This window comes from Myxine glutinosa, chromosome 10 (genome assembly GCF_964187855.1).
Source record: "Myxine glutinosa chromosome 10, kmMyxGlut1.1, whole genome shotgun sequence".
Lineage (NCBI taxonomy): Eukaryota > Metazoa > Chordata > Myxini > Myxiniformes > Myxinidae > Myxine > Myxine glutinosa.
In genome coordinates, this window is record NC_136270.1 from 39907039 (window position 1) to 39926229 (window position 19191).

At 45.0% G+C, this 19191-nt stretch overlaps 1 protein-coding gene across 3 annotated transcripts in view; it reads right to left on the bottom strand.

Moving 5' to 3' along the window:
- Positions 1 to 19191, bottom strand: part of ATF7IP2 (activating transcription factor 7 interacting protein 2) — a 192274-nt gene that overhangs the window by 153082 nt on the left and 20001 nt on the right. For all 3 annotated transcript variants that reach the window (XR_013624714.1, XM_078785581.1, XM_078785582.1), the window contains exon 3: positions 10141 to 10188. Coding sequence is in view for 1 of the 3 variants with exons in the window: in XM_078785581.1 (XP_078641707.1) it covers positions 10141 to 10188 (48 nt within the window). In the remaining 2 variants the exon portion in view is untranslated. The remainder of the gene's footprint in view (positions 1 to 10140; positions 10189 to 19191) is intronic.

Consider the following 19191-nt stretch of genomic DNA (forward strand, 5'->3'; position numbering starts at 1 on the left):
TCGAGGGGAAAAAAGGAGGACAGGAGAAAAAGGAAAAGGAGGTGTTCTGACGAAGCTCCGCACCTGGCTTGGGCGAGCTTACATGGCGAGAGAACTTTGAGGAAGGGAATCTTGAGCGATTGGTGATCGCTGGAATTGTGGAAAAGCCTGCAAAGCCAGGTACAGGTGTGACTCCGGAGAATCTTGGCCGAGCAGCGACGGCTCGAGGACGAGCCAGCCGCCATTACCGGGACCTCGCGCATCGTTCGCGGAACCTTGGGTTGGCCGCATCAGCGGGTCCCGCCATCTGGTGATTTGCCCTAAATAGGTTTATGCACTAAAGCGGTGTCGGAAGATTGCCCTGCGGTTCATCGACAGAACGGGGAAGGTGCACATCCGGATCACCTATTTGGGATTCCCTGTCCACGGTCAGGTTGCGGTTGGATTAGACCACGTGACGGTCCATGCCTTACCTACACCGCCGTACTCGCCTCTTCGCGTCTCCGCCTCATCTCCGTTGAGTTATAGAGACATTGAAGGGTTGGGCTCCATTCACTCGGAGCGCGGATCCCTGCCGAGCTGCTGCTGAGCTGGGACTGGGATCTGTGAGTTTCTGTTACGTAATAAGGTGGTACCATCTTGAGGTTAATTGTATGACTGATTGCTTTCCTTGCTGTATGTTTTTCCTGTGTGCTTTTAATACAATCGGTTCATTTACAATCTTTGGGTGTGGTTCCACTATTGATTTGTTTTTGACATCGGATAACATATTTTTTCTGCCGGGGCTCCTCGCGGGGTTCGGAGGTTTACCGAGACCAGGAGATCGGTGAGGAACCCGTAACAGTAGAAAAGATCAAGGTTTTGGATGGGGGAAGATAAGAGATGGTGGTGAACAGCTGTTTTAAAGACCTGGAGGGAGGAGTGGGATTGAAAAGAGTGAGGGAGTTTGTTCCAGAGGCGGGAGAAAAGAGGAATGAAGGAGTGAAGGTGAGCAGAGAGTCTTGATTTTGGCAGTTTAACCATAAGAGGGTTGCAGGCAGATCTTGTGCGACCTGTAGGAATATTTGGGGGACAGAGCCCAGAGAGAGCTGGGGGAGCAAGGCCGGAGAGGAGTCGGTAGAAGACGGAAAGACCACCAACCTGCCTGTGGTGAGTAAGTGAAAGGCCCTCGGAGATAGCTTCATCGCGGGAGATTCCATTGATTCTGAACGCTTTGGTTGCAACAGCGTGAAGACGAGCTCGGTGTGAGGCAGGAGCACCAGCCCAGAAGGGAGAGCAGTATTCCATTGAGCTGCGGATGAAAGCCTTGGATGTGGTGAGGAGCTCAGGTGTGACAAGGAAGGACTTCGCATGACGGAGGATGCCCAGTCGGCGACTGGCTTTGGAGGCCAGATTTGAAATGTGGTTTTCCCAGGAAAGATCATGGCAGATAGTGAGACCCAAAAGCTTGAGTGACAGAACTTCTTGGAGAGGATTGTTCAGAAAGTGGATGGGAGGGTTGTCCAGTCGGTCTTTTCGGAGAGACATCGTAAGAGTGTGAGATTTGTCAGGATTGAAAGACTTGTTCCACTTGTTTGACCAATCTGTGATTTTGTCCAGGTCTGCAGAGAGTGAGGAGGCCGCAGACTGCCGATCTGAGGGATGAGGAATGGAGCGGCAGAGAGTGGAGTCATCAGCAAAGAGATAGAGAGGATTTTCAAGAGTCAGAGAGATCATTGATGAAGACCAGAAAAAGCACAGGGCCCAGAACACTGCCTTGGGGAACACCAGCCTGAACAGGAAGAGGAGATGAGAGAACCCCATACAGGGCCACACGTTGACTACGACGAGAGAGGAAGTCCGCCAGCCATGCGTGGAGATTTCCATGGATACCAAAGGAGGATAGTTTGGTGAGCAGAGCGGGGTGCCAGACCGTATCGGAGGCACATGATTGTCAAGGGAGCCAGCTCTAATTTCCTGTTTGGCATTGAGGACCTCCATCCATTGTTGAGACAGCAGAAGCAGCATGTCCAGAGTAGATTGACCTGGTCTGAAACCAAATTGATGATCAGAGATTGAAATTGGAGAAGAGGAAAGATTTCATATCTGAAGCAATGATGGATTCCATGACTTTGCTGATAATTGGGAGAAGGCTGATTGGTCTGTTGTTGCTTGGATCTGTTTTTGCAACTTTTTAGTGTAAAGTGGTGATGTTGGCTGATTTCCAAGCAGATGGCAGATGGCCTTGAGCAAAAGAGAGGGTGAAGAGAACAGAGAGAGGGAGTGAAAGAGCAGAAGAACAGGATTTTAGCACCCGTGGGCTGATGCCGTCTGGTCCACTTGCAGAATCACAGTCGAGGTGCGTGCAATCTTCACATCTTCGAATCACAATCTTCGATTTTGCAAGTAACAAAGAAACAAATGGACAAACAGACAGGGGTGAAAACCTAACCTCCATCCACCTTCAGTGGTGGAGGTATCAATCCAAAGGATGCATTCTCTTCAATGACACAAATGTCAGCAACTATTCCATAATAGAGAATTTGAAATTGTGTTCCAAAATATTTTTGAAGAGCAAATGTAATGTATGAGGGAGAAACCATCACACAAATAAATAAGTAAATCCACATCTATGACAGCTGCTGATGTTAAAAAACCAGGAAGAATGTAGGCACAGATTCCTGAACAAAAATGCACAGGACCTGTCACATGCCACAGTTTGGGTACCACAGTTCTAGAATATATACAGGTATTAAAAGAATATCAGAAGGCACATGTCGACCCCATTTATCAGCATGATAATATGACACAATGATAATGCTTTCACACTTAGCCAAAAACATTACTCATCCTTAAAGCAAAATTACTTGGGGGGGGGGCAATCAATAAAACCACTACAACTGTGAATTATGTTTTGAGAAAAGAAAGGGTTTTGAAAAAGGTGCAGCATAAGGGAGTAAAATGAATAATGTAAGAAAAAAAGTGAAAGTATCATGAAAGGGAAAGGAGGTGGTAGGGTCAGCTAAAAATATTTACTATTTTGTACACGTAATTCGTACAGCACCTTCAGAAAGTATTCACATCACTTGACTTTTTCACATTTTGTTATGTTACAGCCTGAAATTAAAATGGATTAAATTGAGATTTTTTTTGTCACTGATCTACACATAATACCCCATAACGTCAAAGGGGAATTATTTTGTTATACATTTTTACAAAACAATTAAAAATGAAAAACTGAAATGTCTTGAGTCAATAAGTATTCAACCCCTTTTCTATCGCACTCCAAATTGAGCCCAAGCGCATCCAATTTCCTTCGATTATACTTGAGATGTCTCTACAACTTAATTGAAGTCCATCTGTGGCCAACTCAATTGATTGGACATGACTTAGAAAGAAGGACACCTTTCTATACAAGAGCAGAAAGTGTCCGTAAAACTCCGAGACTGAATTGTGAGGAGGCATAGATCTGGGGAAGCGTATAAAACAACTTCTAGAGTGTTTAAAGTCCCCAAGAGCACAGTGAGCTCCATAATTAGGACATGGCAAAAGCATGGAACTACCCAGACTCTTCCGAGGGCTGGCCGTCCGGCCAAACTGAGCAATCGGGCAAGAAGTACCTTGCACAGGGAGGTGACCAAGAACACAATGATAATTCTGACAGAACTACAGAGTTCCTTGGCTGAGATGGGACAACCCACCGGAAGGACAACATTCTCTGCAGCACTTCATAAATATACGCTTTATGGGAGAGTGGCCAGACGGAAGCCACTCCTGAAAAAAAGGCACACGACAGCACGTCTGGAGTTTGCAAAAAGGCACATGAAAGATTCAGAGCATGAGGCAAAATATTCTGTGGCCTGAAGAGACGAAAATTGAAGTATTTGGCATGAATGAAAAGTGCTACGTCTGGCAGAAATCGAGGACAGCTCATCACTCATCTAAAACCATCACTACAGTGAATCATGGTGGTGGCAGTACTATGCTATGGGGATGATTTTTAGCAGCAGAGACCAGGATACTTGGAAAGATAGAGGGAACAATGAATGGAGACAAATATGCAAATCCTTGAGGAGAACCTGCTTCAGAGGGCAAAAGGCCTTGGACTGTGGTGAAGATTTATGTTCCAATGGGACAATGACCCAAAGTATAGAGTCAAAGCAACACTGGAATGGCTTCAGAAAAAGAAAGTGAAAGTCCTTGAGTAGTGCAGCCAAAACCCAGACTTGAATCCCATTAAGAATCTGTGGAAAAACTTAAAGATGGTTGTTCACAACATTCCCCATCCAACTTGATAGAGCTTGAACAATTCTGCAAGAAAGAATGGGAGAAGCTCCCCAAATCCAGATGTGCAAAGCTGATAGACATACCCAAGAAGACTCAAAGCTGTAATCACTGCCAAAGGCACTTCTATGATGTACTGACTCAGGGAGTCGAATACAATCGTGGCCAAATATATTGGCACCCTTGCACTTTTTTCAAATAACTCACAATTTTCTCTAAAAATAAGTTGAAATTGACAAAAGTATTTGGTTTCCACAATTCTTTAATTCACCGTTAATATCACAGAACCTTTGTTTTTGATTCAGAACTTAATATATCCTTTTAAATCAGAAAATAAAAAGAAATGACTGACAAAATTATTGATACCCTAGACTTAATATTTGGTAGCACAGCCTTTGGACAAAATAGCTGCAGTCAAGTGCTTCCCTATAGCCATGAATGAGCTTCCTCGACCTTTCTACTGGCAGTGTGTCCCACTCTTCTTGTACAAACTAGTCCAGTTCTCCCAGATTTGAAGAGTACCTTCTCCTCACTGCTGTTTTCAGATCACCCACAGGTGTACAATGGGATTTAGATCTGGACTCTTTGCTTGCCACTTCAGAACAGTCCAGCGTTTTGTCTTGAACCATTCCTGGGTGCTTTTTGAGGGGTTTTTGGGGTCATTGTCCTGCTGCAAGACCCATGACCTTCGACAGAGACCCAGCTTTCTGACACTGGGTTGAACATTGCGCTCCAATATGCCTTGGTGATCTCCTGATTTCATGATGCCATGCACACATTCAAGGCACCAAGTGCCAGAGGCAGCACAGAAACCCAACAACATCACTGAACCTCCTCCATATTTGACTGTAGGGAAGGTGTTCTTTTCTTTGAAGGTTTCATTTTAATAATAATAATAATAATGCATTTATTTTATATAGCGCTTTTCAGGAAGCCCAAAGACGCTTTGACAGAGTGCAAAACATAACGCATAGCAAAACATAAAGACAATTGCAAAAAAAGAAGAATCAATAGGGAAATATTCAAAGCACAAAGGAGGGAGAAGGAGAGGAGATAGTCAGGGGTTAGATGCTGTGGGTTAAATGTTGAATGCAGTGTTGAACAGGTGGGTCTTGAGTGATGTTTTGAATGTGGTGAGTGAGGAGGAGTCTCTGATGGTGTGAGGTAGCGAGTTCCAGAGGGTGGGAGCAGCGATGGAGAAGGCCCTGTCCCCCCAGGATCTAAATTTGGTCCGGATGGGGGGGGTCAGGAGGTTGGTACCAGCAGAGCGGAGGTTGCGGGTGGGAGTGTGTCTGGAGAGGAGGTCAGCCAGGTAGGATGGGGCCAGGTTATGGAGGGCTTTGTAGGTCAAGAGGAGGATTTTGTACTGGATTCTCTGGGAGATGGGGAGCCAGTGAAGCTTGTAAAGGACGGGGGTGATGTGGTCACGGGTCCGGGAATGGGTGAGTAGACGGGCAGCGGAGTTCTGAATGTATTGGAGTTTATTGGTGATTGTTGAGGGTGAACCATAAAGGAGGCTATTGCAGTAGTCCAGACGGGAAGTGATGAAGGCGTGGATGAGGGTTTCTGCAGCCACAGAGGAGAGGGATGGACGGAGACGGGCGATGTTTTTCAGGTGGAAGAAGGCTGTCTTTGTGATCTGTTTAGTGTATTTGTCGAAGGAGAGGGTTTGGTCAAAGATGATGCCAAGATTCCGGATGTGAGGGGAGGTGGACACTGGGAAACCGTCGATGTTGAGGGCAAAGTTATGGGTGGACTTGGTGAGCGTTTTTGGGCCAATGATGATTATTTCAGATTTATCACAGTTAAGTTTGAGGAAGTTGATTTGAAGCCAGGATTTTATTTCAGTGATGCAGTTTGTCAGGATAGAGTGGGTGGCGGTGGAGATGGACTTGGTGGAGATGAAAAGCTGGATGTCATCGGCGAAGCAGTGGAATTGGAGACCATGACGGCGGATTAAGTGACCGAGGGGGGACAGGTAAAGGATAAAGAGGAGGGGGCCAAGAACTGAACCTTGGGGGACACCTTGGGGGAGGGGAGCAGTGGGGGATTTACAGTTATTGATGGAGATGAACTGACGTCTGTCAGAGAGGTATGATTTAATCCAAGAGAGGGCAGTGCCGGTAATGTTAAAGGTGGTTTCAAGTCGGGTGAGGAGGATGGTGTGATCGATGGTGTCAAAGGCAGCGCTGAGGTCGAGGAGGATGAGAATGTTGAGGTTGCCAGCATCAGAGGAGAGGAGAAGGTCGTTGGTGATTTTGAGGAGAGCAGTTTCAGTACTGTGGTTGGACCGGAATCCGGATTGGAATGTTTCATACAGGTTATTGGCAGAGAGGTGATGCTTGAGTTGAGTGGCTACAGCGCGTTCCAAAACCTTTGACAGAAAGGGTAGGTTGGAGATGGGTCTGAAGTTATTTAGGGTGTCAGGGTTTAGTCCAGGTTTTTTCAGAATGGGGGTAACAGCAGCAATTTTGAGGGATGGTGGGACGATGCCTGTAGACAGGGAGGAGTTTATTGTTGCAATGATAAGTGGAGAAAGAGCAGGAAGGGAGGCCTTGACAAAGCTGGAGGGGATGGGGTCAAGAGTGCAGGTGGCAGTTTTCATTCCGATGAGGAGTTCAGAGAGGTCAGTAGGGGAGACTGGGGAGAATTGAGACAGGGGATGGCAGGATAAGGGGGGGCAGGTGGTTTGAGGGGGAGCGGGTGCGGCGGTGGTCAAGCTGTTGTAGATGTTTTCAATTTTGCGTTGGAAGAATGAAAGGAAGGAGATGCAGTTGTCTATTGTGAATGACTGGGTGGTGGTGTTCAGGGGGCTGAGGAGTTTGTTTATTGTAGAGAAGAGTGCTTTTGGGTTTCCGGAGCCAGAGTGGATAATTTGAGAGTAGTAGGCGGAGCGGGCGCGGGAGAGGGCATCTTTATAGTGTTGTATGTGGTCCTTGTAGGCCTGGGAGTGAACTGTGAGACCTGTTTTATTGCGGAGTCTTTCAAGTTGGCGAGCACGAGTTTTCATTAGGCGGAGCTCAGGGGTAAACCAGGGAGCAGAATGGGTGAAAGAAACTGTTTTGGTTTTTATAGGCGCAATTTGGTCAAGGCAGGAAGAGAGAGTGTGGTTGTAGTAGTCAGTGAGGTCAGAAGGGGTGTGGAGGTCAACGAAGGGAGAAGTGGACATTTTTTCAGAGAGGGTCGATGAGAATGAGGCAGGTGAAAAAGCGTTTAGCTTACGGAAGTTGATAGTGCGATAATGCCTTGGTGCTGGGGTGGGGATGTTGATGGTCAGAGTGATGGCTAGGTGGTCAGAGAGAGTGAGGTCGGAGCCAGAGAGATGGTGCAAAATTAGTCCAGTAGAGCAGACAAGGTCCAAAATGTGACCACGGTTATGGGTAGGAAAGTTGACATGTTGAGTGAGGTTAAAGCAGGTGAGTAAATCAGTGAAGTCAGTGGTTAGCGTGGAGTCAGTGGAGTCCATGTGGATATTGAAATCACCAAGGAGGAGGATTGAGGGGGAGAGGGAACATAGCTGGGTCAGAAAGTAGGAGAAGTCAGACAGGAATGATGGGTGTGGTTTGGGAGGGCGGTAGACAACAGCCATGACTGACTGTGTGTGACCAGAGAGTTTAAAAGCCAGGTGTTCAAATGATGGAGCAGATGAGATGGAGATGAGGTTGGTCTTGATGTCTTGTCGGTGAATAACGGCAATTCCACCACCTCGGCCCTCCGAGCGTGGTTTATTGATGTAAGAATATCCATTGGGTGTGGTGAGGTTGAGCGTGTAGTAGTCCAGTGGTTGTTGCCAGGTCTCAGTGAGACAGAGAAAGTCCAGTTTATTTTCCAGGATGTAGTCGTTCAGGATGAGGCATTTGTTGTTGAGGGACCGGGTATTGAACAGGGTGAGCTTGATGTTGTTTTGTACGGCGGGTATGAATCCAGGTGATTTGGCCAGGGTTCGCAGACAGGAGGTGCGATTTTGTGCGTTGTTGTGACCAGGTGTGTTGGGACGATGAGTGGGAGTGCGCTGAGCCGACCAGAGGATGGGGATGGAGTGACCTGATTGTAAATAAACAAACTTACGACCGGAGCCACGGTGAATGTACCTGGGTCGACGCAGGAGTCCATTCGATCTGATTGCAGAGATGCATGATGGGGTGGAGCGGGTTTTAAGCAGGAGAAGCCTTGCGGCAGAGTACCGCAGAGCCATGCCAGCAGGAGCGAAGGCAAAGCGAGCACGCGGCCAAGGGTGAGGAGGCGAAACAATCGACACAACCAACGGGAGTGGGCCCGAGGAAACAGCGATGGAGCCGAGCAGGTGAAGCCCGGAGCAGCAGAGCAGAGCCGGGACCGCGCAGAGGAAGACTCAATGGCCATAAATCCGCCACGACCACCAGGAAAGCAAGACACGGACAATGGTCCAGTCAGAGAAGCGGCGAGCAAACGACGCCAGCGTCCTCTCACGACCGGACCGGAAAACGGAAGTCAATTTTGTTTTCTGTAAACATAGAGATGATGATCTTTACCAAAAAGCTCTAATTTGGTCTCACCTGTCCACAGGACATTCTCCCAGAAGGATTTTGGCTTGTTCAGATGTGTTTTGGAAAACTCCAGTCAGGCTTTCTTAGCAGTGGGGTCCTCCTGTATCTCCTACCATAGAACCCCCCATCATTGGGCTGGTGACAGATGGTGCGAGTTGAAATTGTCGTACCTTGTGTCTGAAGGTCAGCTTGAATCATGTTTGGCAGTTGATCGAGGTGCTTTCTCCACCATTTGAACAATCCTTCACTGCAATCTTCGATCAGGTTTTCTCTTGCGGCCACGTCCAGGGAGGTTGGCTACAGTGCCATGGACCTTAAACTACCTGATAACATTGCGTACGGTATACACAGGAACATCAAGGTATCTGGACTTGTCGCCTTGAGATTTTCCATGCTTGGCTACAATCTTGTGTCTGACCTCCTCAGACAATTCTCTGGTTTTATTTCTTTTCTCCATGCTCATTGCAGTACACACAGTGACACAAAACAGCAGAATGACTCCTTTTCTCCATTTAAACTGGTTGAATGAGTGATCTTTTTTTTTATTGCAGGCACCTGCATCTCACCACAGGTGAGTTAAATTCCAAAGTAAGGGATATTCACCTGATTGAAATCTAATTATTTCTAACAACTTCTAAAAGGTGCCAATAATATTGTCCAGGCCATTTTAGGATTTCTGTGTGGAATAAGCTAACATTTAATAACTTTTCAGCTTTTTTTGTTTTGTTCCACTGCAAACCAAAGAAATACATATGTGGATACCAAAATATTTTTTAATTTCAACAATTTTCTGGACTAAATGGTGCATTATTTGAAAAAAGTGCAAGGGTGCCAGTTATTTTGGCCATGACTGTACATATGTAAATTAGATCTCTGTATTTAATTTTTAATTATTTTGTAAGAATTTTCAAAAAAAAAAACTCCCACTGACATTATGGCGTATTATGTGTAGCTCAGTGACTCAATTTAATCCATTTTAAATTCAGGCTGTAACACAAAAAAATGTGAAAAAGTCAAGGGGTGTGATTACTTTCTGAAGGCACTGTAGGTGGGCCCTTACATTCTCACTTCAGTTATCAACACATAAAACAATGTTTTACAATTATATTGCCATCAAAAAATTTGTTTCATTTTTCAAACTTGGAAATTATATTTTTTATCAGTATCGAACCATTCACCAACAGTCAGCTTCCTATAAATATTGTTTGACGAGCACAATCACATGGCTGAACAACACCTACAAACTTTCACGGGCCAGAACAACAGAAAAGGAAGTATGGTTGAGAGGCGCTCTGAGTAAAGATAAAAACAAATAGAAAAATTCAAAAACAATATAAAACAGGCAATGGCTATTTGATAATGCCGTACTAACCAAGTTGCTTATAGGATCGAAAAGATGAAGGGTACATGAGCAAAACATCTGCAAAACAAGAATAAGCTGAATGAGACAAATGTCAAAACAACTGCATTAATGTAAAACAATAAGTAAACTTGCATGCTAAGTATTTTTTTGATATGAAACAAATGTAAATATCTTGAAAATGCAATAAATGTATGTAATTTGTAAAACATTTGAGAAAAAAATGCAATATGCAAGTAATAATAAAATATGTACTCATAAAATAAGGGTAATTCGCTGTCCCAACTCAAACCTTAATGGTTATGCGATAAATAATTACAAGCCCTGAAAAATATGGTGCCACTTTGACTTGAATTGTGTTCTGGTTTATTGATGTTGTGTGATGCTCATAACTTACTGTTGCATAAAGATGTGAAGGTGAAACTTTAAACATTGGGAAATCAAATCTTTACCCAAGCTTCCAGAATCTAGCCTAAAAACAAGTAATTTTGATACTTCAAAGTTACTAGTCATAACAGCTCCAGCTGGAAGTGAGAGGATTTGTTTTCAGAATTGGCATCGTTTTCCTCTTGTAATACCTCCACTCCTGCCGGCAGGGGTCAGCGGTTAAAGCATTTGCGCTATTCCACGTGCACCGGAGAAAATCACAGGTCGTCTCTCCACACTCATTGGGGTGAGGGAGGGAGAGGAGTAGGTAAAACCTAATTCACATGATCTGACCCTGGGTATCCCAAGAATGAATGCTAAATTTGGTGGAGGTCGATTTTATAACGTTTTGGATTATATAATGAACAGATATAAAGACATTGCTTTATTAGGTTATTTCTCTGAAGTATCACCAAAATATTTCTCCAAAATAACTTCAGAGTGGATCTCAGTGCCCGGCCGTCCAGCCGTTAGCATTTAGCTAAAAGATCTTCTCCTCACAGTCTACCCAACCGATGTGGACAAAATTTGGTACAATGCATCAGGACAGCAAGGTCTCACAGGGTTGTGCTCCCAATCCGAATGCACCCCCTATAAATACGGTAAAAAGGCTGTTTTGCCCCAAATATTGTTATATTTCATTCAAAAATCTTCTCAGAAACCATCAGACAGATTCAGACCAAACTTGCCATGAGGCATCGGGACTTTACCCTAACCTTAAGTTGTGTTCCTCATGGTCGAATCTCCCCCAGAAAGGGAGCCAAGAGCCGAATCCCTCAGTTTCACTAAAACATATATTCTCCACAACTACCCGAGTGATACGGACCAAATCTGGTGCAATGCATCAGGACAGTAAGGTCTCATGGGGTTGTGCTCCCAATCCGGATCAGCCTATTTAAAGGTGGCAAAAGAGGGGGTTGCCCCAAATATTGGGATTTCATTCAAAAATATTCTTCTCCGAAACCAACAACAGGATCCAGACCAAACTGGCCATGCGGTATCATGACCAGGCCATAATCTTAAGTTGTGCTCCCTATGGCCATATCTACCCTGGAAAGGGGCCACAGTCACCCATCCCTAATCCCTCATATTCACTAAAACATTTTCCTCACAAACTACATGTCCAATATTAGGCCATGAGCAGGTCTGAACTTTCCTTCAGTTTCATTCCATTAAAAGGATGCAACTTGTCTTCGCTTGAATTAATTTCAGAAACACATTTTCTCATCAATATAAAAAGTTTGCATCATGAATTTTGTCAAACACTAAGTATTTGCCGTTAATAACTAGCACATTTTCTTATAGCGTATCCGCTCATGGGGCAGTGAATTGGTCGCGCGGTGTAGTAGTATTGACATCCAACCAATCATCAGCCAGTATTCTCACAACAAGCACGATATTTATCCAGCAATGGCGTCTTCCATGGAAGGGGTGAATTGCGACGATGTCCTCTAAATTGTGTGTGTGTGTGTGTATGTGTGTGTGTGTGTGTGTGTGTGTGTGTGTGTGTGTGTGTGTGTGTGTGTGTGTGTGTGTGTGTGTGTGTGTGTGTGTGTGTGTGTGTGTGTGTGTCAAATTAATCCATTTTTAGTTCTCCAACCTTTATGAGCAAACAAATAATTTCGATCAGCTACACGGATAAACGTGCATCCACTGGCCTTTCTCAAGAGTAAAGCAAAACTACTCTATACCCTCCCTTATATAAGGGAAAAAGGGGGTGGGGACACCGAACCACCAATCAATGCCATTCTGGAACAATTTTGGTGGTTCGGTGTAGTGGAGCATTGATTTTGGAGATTTTGGTGGAGCTATGATTTTGGAGATTTTGGTGGAGCATTGATTTGGCATAAGTGTATATTTGTCTCCATGCGAAGGGTGGAGCTATGCTAATTAGTTAGGGTATAAGGGTAAATTCCCTGTGTGTAAATGCGGTGGGACTCTGATTGGAGCGCGCGCGGACATAATCATGGAACGTTCGAGCCCGGGGAGTGAAAAGGACATGTCCCGGGATTTTCTTTCTCTTGGCTCTGGGTTTGAATAGCGTGCAGTCGCACATCCCACTCTTGGCTCTGGATTTTATAGCGTGCATTGCACATCCCACTCTTGGTTGCGTGCAGTCGCACGTCCCGCTCTTGGCACTGGGTTTTCATTATGAACAAACGCATTGTGCTCTCCTCTCTCTTGGCGCTGGGTTTTGATTACGAACGGACGCATTGTGCTCTCTTCACGCTGGGCTTCATAACAGACATTCGCAGCTCGTGCACTCTGACTCTCTTGGTTCATGGCTGGCATCACGGGCAGTCGCAGTTCGTGCACACTCTTGGCAGACGCATCCCTCTCATCTCACCTCGGTGCTTTGTGGAGCGGACGGCGAGGAAGGAGTGAGGGCCTGTTCGCTTCATGTTCGGCGGCTGGCGGGTGAACGCGACTTCGCCCCAAGGCGTGAGTTTCCGCGTAAGAGTTTTCTTCACGTGGGTTTCCGCGCAAGAGTTTTCTTCGCGTGAGTTTCCGCGCAAGGACTCAGGGACCTGTTCGAGAGCAAGGGCAAGGGCCGCTCAGAGCTGAGTACTAAACAAATGCACCAAACACACATTTTTACTTTCGATTATCTATCCCTGTGTCTGTTTCATAAGTCCGCGTGGAGTCGTCTCGGTTTAGGAATTTTAGTTTACCGTACATTTATTTGTTCCTTGGAATTTATTTTATTAAACTCATTATTTGTTGCATTTTAAATTCCTTGTCCTATCCTGTTGATTTGTTGGTGGGTTTGAGAACGCCCAAGTGAAACTCGTGCAGGTAAGCCTCGTCACCCTCCACCCTCACGCATGCTGAAGAGATAACACCGCCATAGTTGGAGTGAACGCCTCAGAGTTAAAGCCCGGTTGGCCATCTGTCACCAGGGGTGTTAATCCCCGGTGAACACGACAATATATATGTGTGTGTGAATGTGTATATAGATGTGTATGTGAATGTGTGTGTATATGTGTGTATATATATATATATATATATATATATATATATATATATATATATATATATATATACACACACACAGACTTGGCATTTAATATGGAATTTTTTTTTTTTTTCTTGACTTGGTTTTACTTTCTGAACTCGGTATATCAATCTGGTGAGTTTATTTTACGCTTCGGTGATTTCTTTGTTAAAAGAACCATGTCACTGATTGTCTGTCGCAGCAACAACAACAACAACATGCATTTTAAAAGGCCATTTTCCCTGCTAGAGCGGGGGTTAGCCTTGCGGTCCCCATGACAATCTTCTTCATTTTGCCATATTTTCTGCATCTCTCCTTGTTAACCCCCTTGCCCGCATTTCTTCTTCCACCATCTTTAGCCAAGTCTTTCTCGGTCTTCCCCGTCCTCTGCTTCCTTCTACATTCATTTCCATCACTCTTCTCAACCAGTCACTTTCATCCTTCCTCAACACATGACCAAACCATCTCAACCTGTTCCTCTTCACAGCATCAATCACAGGCTCTATTCCCATCATCTTTCGCAATTCATCATTTGTCTTCCTCTCTCTCAACGATACTCCGCACATCCGTCGAACCATTCGCATTTCCACCCTTTCCAACCTTCGTTGCTGCTCTACGTTCATTACCCATGTCTCGCTCCCATAAATCATAACACTTCTCACACATGCAGCATACACCTTTCCCTTCAGCTTCAACGACACTCCCCTCATCATCAGCACGCCACTCAGTTCCCGAAACTTCTTCCATGCACATCTCACTCGAGTAACCGTTGCCGAGTCTGATCCACCTTCTCCATTCAGCATGTCCCCGAGGTAGCAAAATGTTTTCACACCTTCCAGCTTCACGCCGTCTCCAAGATCCAACTCAACATCTCCTCCATCTGCAGCTCCCTCTGTGCACACCTTACACTTGAATGTAGCTGCCACACTGGTTAATGAACCTCTCAGACCACTACATTTTTGATGAACCCACTCAGCGCACATTGTACATTGAATGGAGTTCACTCCGACACCCTTCCTACACACAGCACAGGGCCACTTCCCAGTTCTTTCCACCTCACCACATGCTTTACCACTTGCCATCACCTTCGTCTTTCCGATATTCACCTTCAGACCTTTTGTCTCCATACATTCCTTCCACGTGTTCATCTTTTCCTTCAGTCCATCCATACTTTCCGCAATCAACACCAGATCATCTGCATACAACAACTCCCATGGTAAACCCTCCTTTACGTTCTGAGCCAGCACCTCCATCACAGCTACAAATAGTAGTGGACTTAGTACCGACCCCTGATGCACTCCCACCTTCACCTCAAACTCACCACTGTTCCCGTCCTTCGTCCTTACAGCTGTGCGCGCTCTTTTGTACATTGCCATCACTACTCTGATCAACCATTCCTCCACTCCTAACTTCCTCAATGCCAATGTCAATACTTTGCGTGGTACCCTATCGAATGCTTTCTCCAGATCAACAAACCCAAGAAACAACTTCTTCCTCTTCTCCATGTACTTCTCCTGCAACTGCCTCACAATGAAAAGCGCGTCTGTCGTTCCTCTTCCTGGCATGAATCCAAACTGCATTTCGTCGATCTTCACTTTCTTCCTTATCCTCCTCTCCAACACCCTTTCCAAGACTTTCATTCCATGCTCCAATAACTTTATCGCTCGGTACGAGCCACACTCCAGAGGGTCACCTTTCCCCTTGTATAGAGGGACGAGGGTACTCAGTTCCCAATCCACTGGAATGCGGCCTTCTTTCACCACCAGATTACAGATCTCTGTCATTCTCTTCACACCCCAACTTCCTGCTGCCTTCAACATATCTCCCACAACTCCCGTTGGCCCTCCCGCTTTTCTACCCTTCATTGCTTTTATCGCTTCCTCAACTTCCTTCTCAGTTGCAGCAAGAAGTCAATAACAGGATTATATCACAGGTGGCGTAACAAAATGTATGGACAGGTACATTTGACGATTGGCTTCACAATCGGGTATATAAGGGTTGTTGCGTTCTGTATTGGTGGAAAACAACTGCTGCACGTCTACAAAAGTTATTGCCGCTTGCCCTGGAGATGGTCCGTCAACTCGACAATGCTGTTTGTCATTTAGTGGTGGCTTTACGAAATTCCGGCATGAAACGGCATGCTATTGCTTGGCAGTATGGCATCACTCAAGGTCAGGTGTCAAATATCCTGCAACGAAATGCTCAGAGGGGTGTCCCTACTCCAATACCGAGGCCAGGACGTCCCCGCAGAACCACAAGGAGGGATGATCGCCAGCTGCACCGGTTAGTCCGCAATGGCCGTACCAAGTCAGCTAATTGGCTTAGGGCTGAGTGGCAGCAACTGACAAATGTGCCTGTATCCAGAAGGCTAGTCGACCAACGACTGGTGCAAGCAGGCTATCGTGCCAGGCGTCGCCTGAGAAAGCCACGTCTGACCAGACAACACCGCCAGCGCCGATTGCAGTGGGCCAGAGAGCACCGTCAATGGCAACCAGGACACTGGAATCACGTGATCTTCAGTGACGAGTCTAGATTTCTGGTCTATCGTCAAGATGGCCACGTCCGAGTGCGCAGACAAGTGCATGAAGCCTACAACGAAGATTGTATAGTGCCAAGAGTCCAAGCTGGAGGTTGTGGGGTGACCGTTTGGGCTGCTTTTCATGCAGGGGGCAAAACTGACCTGGTTGTTCTGAATGGAAACCTGAACCAGTTCAAACACAGGGCCATTCTGGAAGAAACATTGCTTCCATTTGTTCGTGCAGCCTTTCGAGGAAACTTTGTCTTCCAAGATGACAATGCACGGCCTCATCCTGCTCGCATGATCCAACACTTTCTTGCTGACCATGGTGTGGAGCATATGGAGTGGCCTGCCATGTCCCCGGATATGAATCCGATAGAGAACTTGTGGGCAGAATTAACGCGTCAAATCGACAACTTGGACCAGCAGCCTGCCTCTGTGCGTGAATTGCAGCAGGCTATTGTAACTGCATGGCACGCGACTCCTGTCCAAACCTTGGCAAATCTCGTGAACAGCATGCCTCAACGTGTACGTGCTCTCCTGAATGCTCGTGGGGGTTACACGAAGTACTGAACTGTAATTTTACTGTCCATAATCCCAGTCGTATTTTAACTTTTGTTTTTGTTAAAAAAAAATTTGGCTAATGTGCAAAATAAAGAGATACTTCTGGAAAACGCACAGAAGTTTAACACAGTACTGTCCGTGAATTTAGTTCGATATCAGTTTACATCACTTTCAAGGATCAATTTATTTGCTTCGAAATGTCAAATGTGGTTTTTGTTTCTTTTAAAGGTCACATTAACAAAATCTAGAATAATTTCAACATAATTCCAATGAACTTTTGGTTCTAAGTCATCTTGAAAAGTAAGTTCACCCCCACAAAAAAAATATTCCATATTAAATGCCATGTCTGTATATATATTGTGTGTGTGTGTGTGTATTGAATAATTTTTTTTGGTTGAATGACAATTTTTTATATTGCAGGCACCTGCAACTCACCACAGGTGAGTTCAGTTCCAAAGTAAAGGAGAATCGCCTGCTTGAAATCTAATTATTTCGAAGAACTTCTAATTTCGGAATTCTGTGTGGTAAGACAAGATTTAGTAATTTTTTCAACTATTTTTGTTTTGTTCTACTGAAAACCAAAGAAATACATTTGTGGATATCAAAATATTTTTATAATTTCAAAAATTTTCTGGAAGAAATGGTGCATTATTTTTTTAAAGTGCAAGGGTGACAATATTTTGGCCACGACTGTAGATTTTTTTTTTTTTTTTTTTTTTTTTTTGGTTTTTTGGTTGTTTTGTATACAAGATCGAGGCTCGTGAAAGAACGAACATTAATCACACAAAAAGACAAACCGACACATAAAACATATAACATCGGGAGCTGTAGACAAGATGGGGAGAGAGGGGGAAGGACACAAACACAACATTTGAGAGCAGGGACCGAGAGACATGGAGACATCGAGAGATCTGAGAGAGGGCGAGGGCTTTGGGGGGGGGTCTTTTGGGTGTTCAGGATGTTTTGGGTCTTCAGGGCCTTTTGGGGTCTTCAGAGTATTTTGGTCCTTTGGGGTATTTTGGGTCCTATAGGTCAAAGGGGTCTTTAGCAATATATACATATGCAAATATATATATATATATATATATAATATTATATATATATATATATATATATATATATATATATTGATATATATATATATATATTGATATATATATATATATATTGATATATATATTGTATATATATATATATATATATATATTGATATATATATTGTATATATGTAGGGAGCTGTTATGCCTCTCCCCCTTTGTAATTCTTGCTGCTTTACCAATTACCAAGTATAACCAATTATATGTTTTGTTTTGACTGATTGCTGTACTCTTTTATAATACTTAGTTCTTTCTTGTGCATTGAGGATGTGTAATACCCTAATAAGGAGTCCTGTGCTTGTGAGCTCTTGCCCTGGGATGGCATAATCTCTTAGTTCCCCTCTTTGGCCTTGGTTGCTGCTGCTATCTCTCAGCCTCCCTCATGACTTTGCCAATATCCTGTGGGCTGACACATTTATGAGTGCCCACTCCCTTTGTACTTTCCCAACCAAGGTCTCTATACAGAAAGTTGTAAACATGTTGCCACATATTACTGACCATCTCCTTATCTGAGCTAACCCATGAGTGGCCTTGGATGAACTTCCTTTAACTAACTGAACAACAGGATGGGACTATGGTGGGAGGACCAATGAGCCCATTCTTTCTCTGTATCTTGTGAGCTAAAGCCACACCCTATATTCTTTATATATATCAAGTTTAAATCGAATTATTTCAGAGCATCTTGTTGTAGTGTTGGTCATTTTGTGTGAGCCTCATGCGACACCCTGCTTTCCGCAAGCTTGTGTAACGAGTTCTAATAAATATAGCCGTTGCTCCTTTCTCTGAGTCTTCTGAGTCCCAAGTTCTAAGTCCCATTCCGACAAGTGGTGGCAGCGGTGGGATCAGTCTGTGCAGTCCGGGACGCAGTCCCAGGCAAGTGAGTGGTGAGACCAGCTGGCAATTGATCCGGGTCAGGTGAGCTGTGGTTTTCTTTTGTTTTTCCTTTTTAGCCTGGGGGTCAGTCCAAATTGTAACCCACTCTCTTGCTCGGGTGCCGTTTGTTCCGTTCCCTGCTCGAACCTGATCCACGAACCTAAATTTAAATACGGACCGCTTGGGTCCCGGAGCAACTGACTGTTTATGGACTCGTTAGGGTAACGTTACGTAAGGGGAAGTGCCCTATGTTGGGCGCCCGAGGGTAAGGAGTAATAGATCTCTGGGTTGTGAGGGTAAGGATAAGGGCGGCGTCCCAATCCGAAGCCTACCCGGGAGACGTTGGAATTATAAGTAAGGTTAGAAGTATTATAAGGGCGTAGGACGCCAGGAGAGTACAGTAAGGGTAGGTTAGACGGCTGTGTAGGCGGGCGAGCCTCTCAGGAGAGTAGGTAGACGGCCGTACCTCGCGAGGCGGGCGAACCTCACGGGTACAAGGCTACGAGTCTCTTAAGAGTTAGGTAGACGGCCGTACCTCGCGAGGCGGGCGATCCTCACGGGTACAAGGCTACGTCGGTAAACTAAATTTT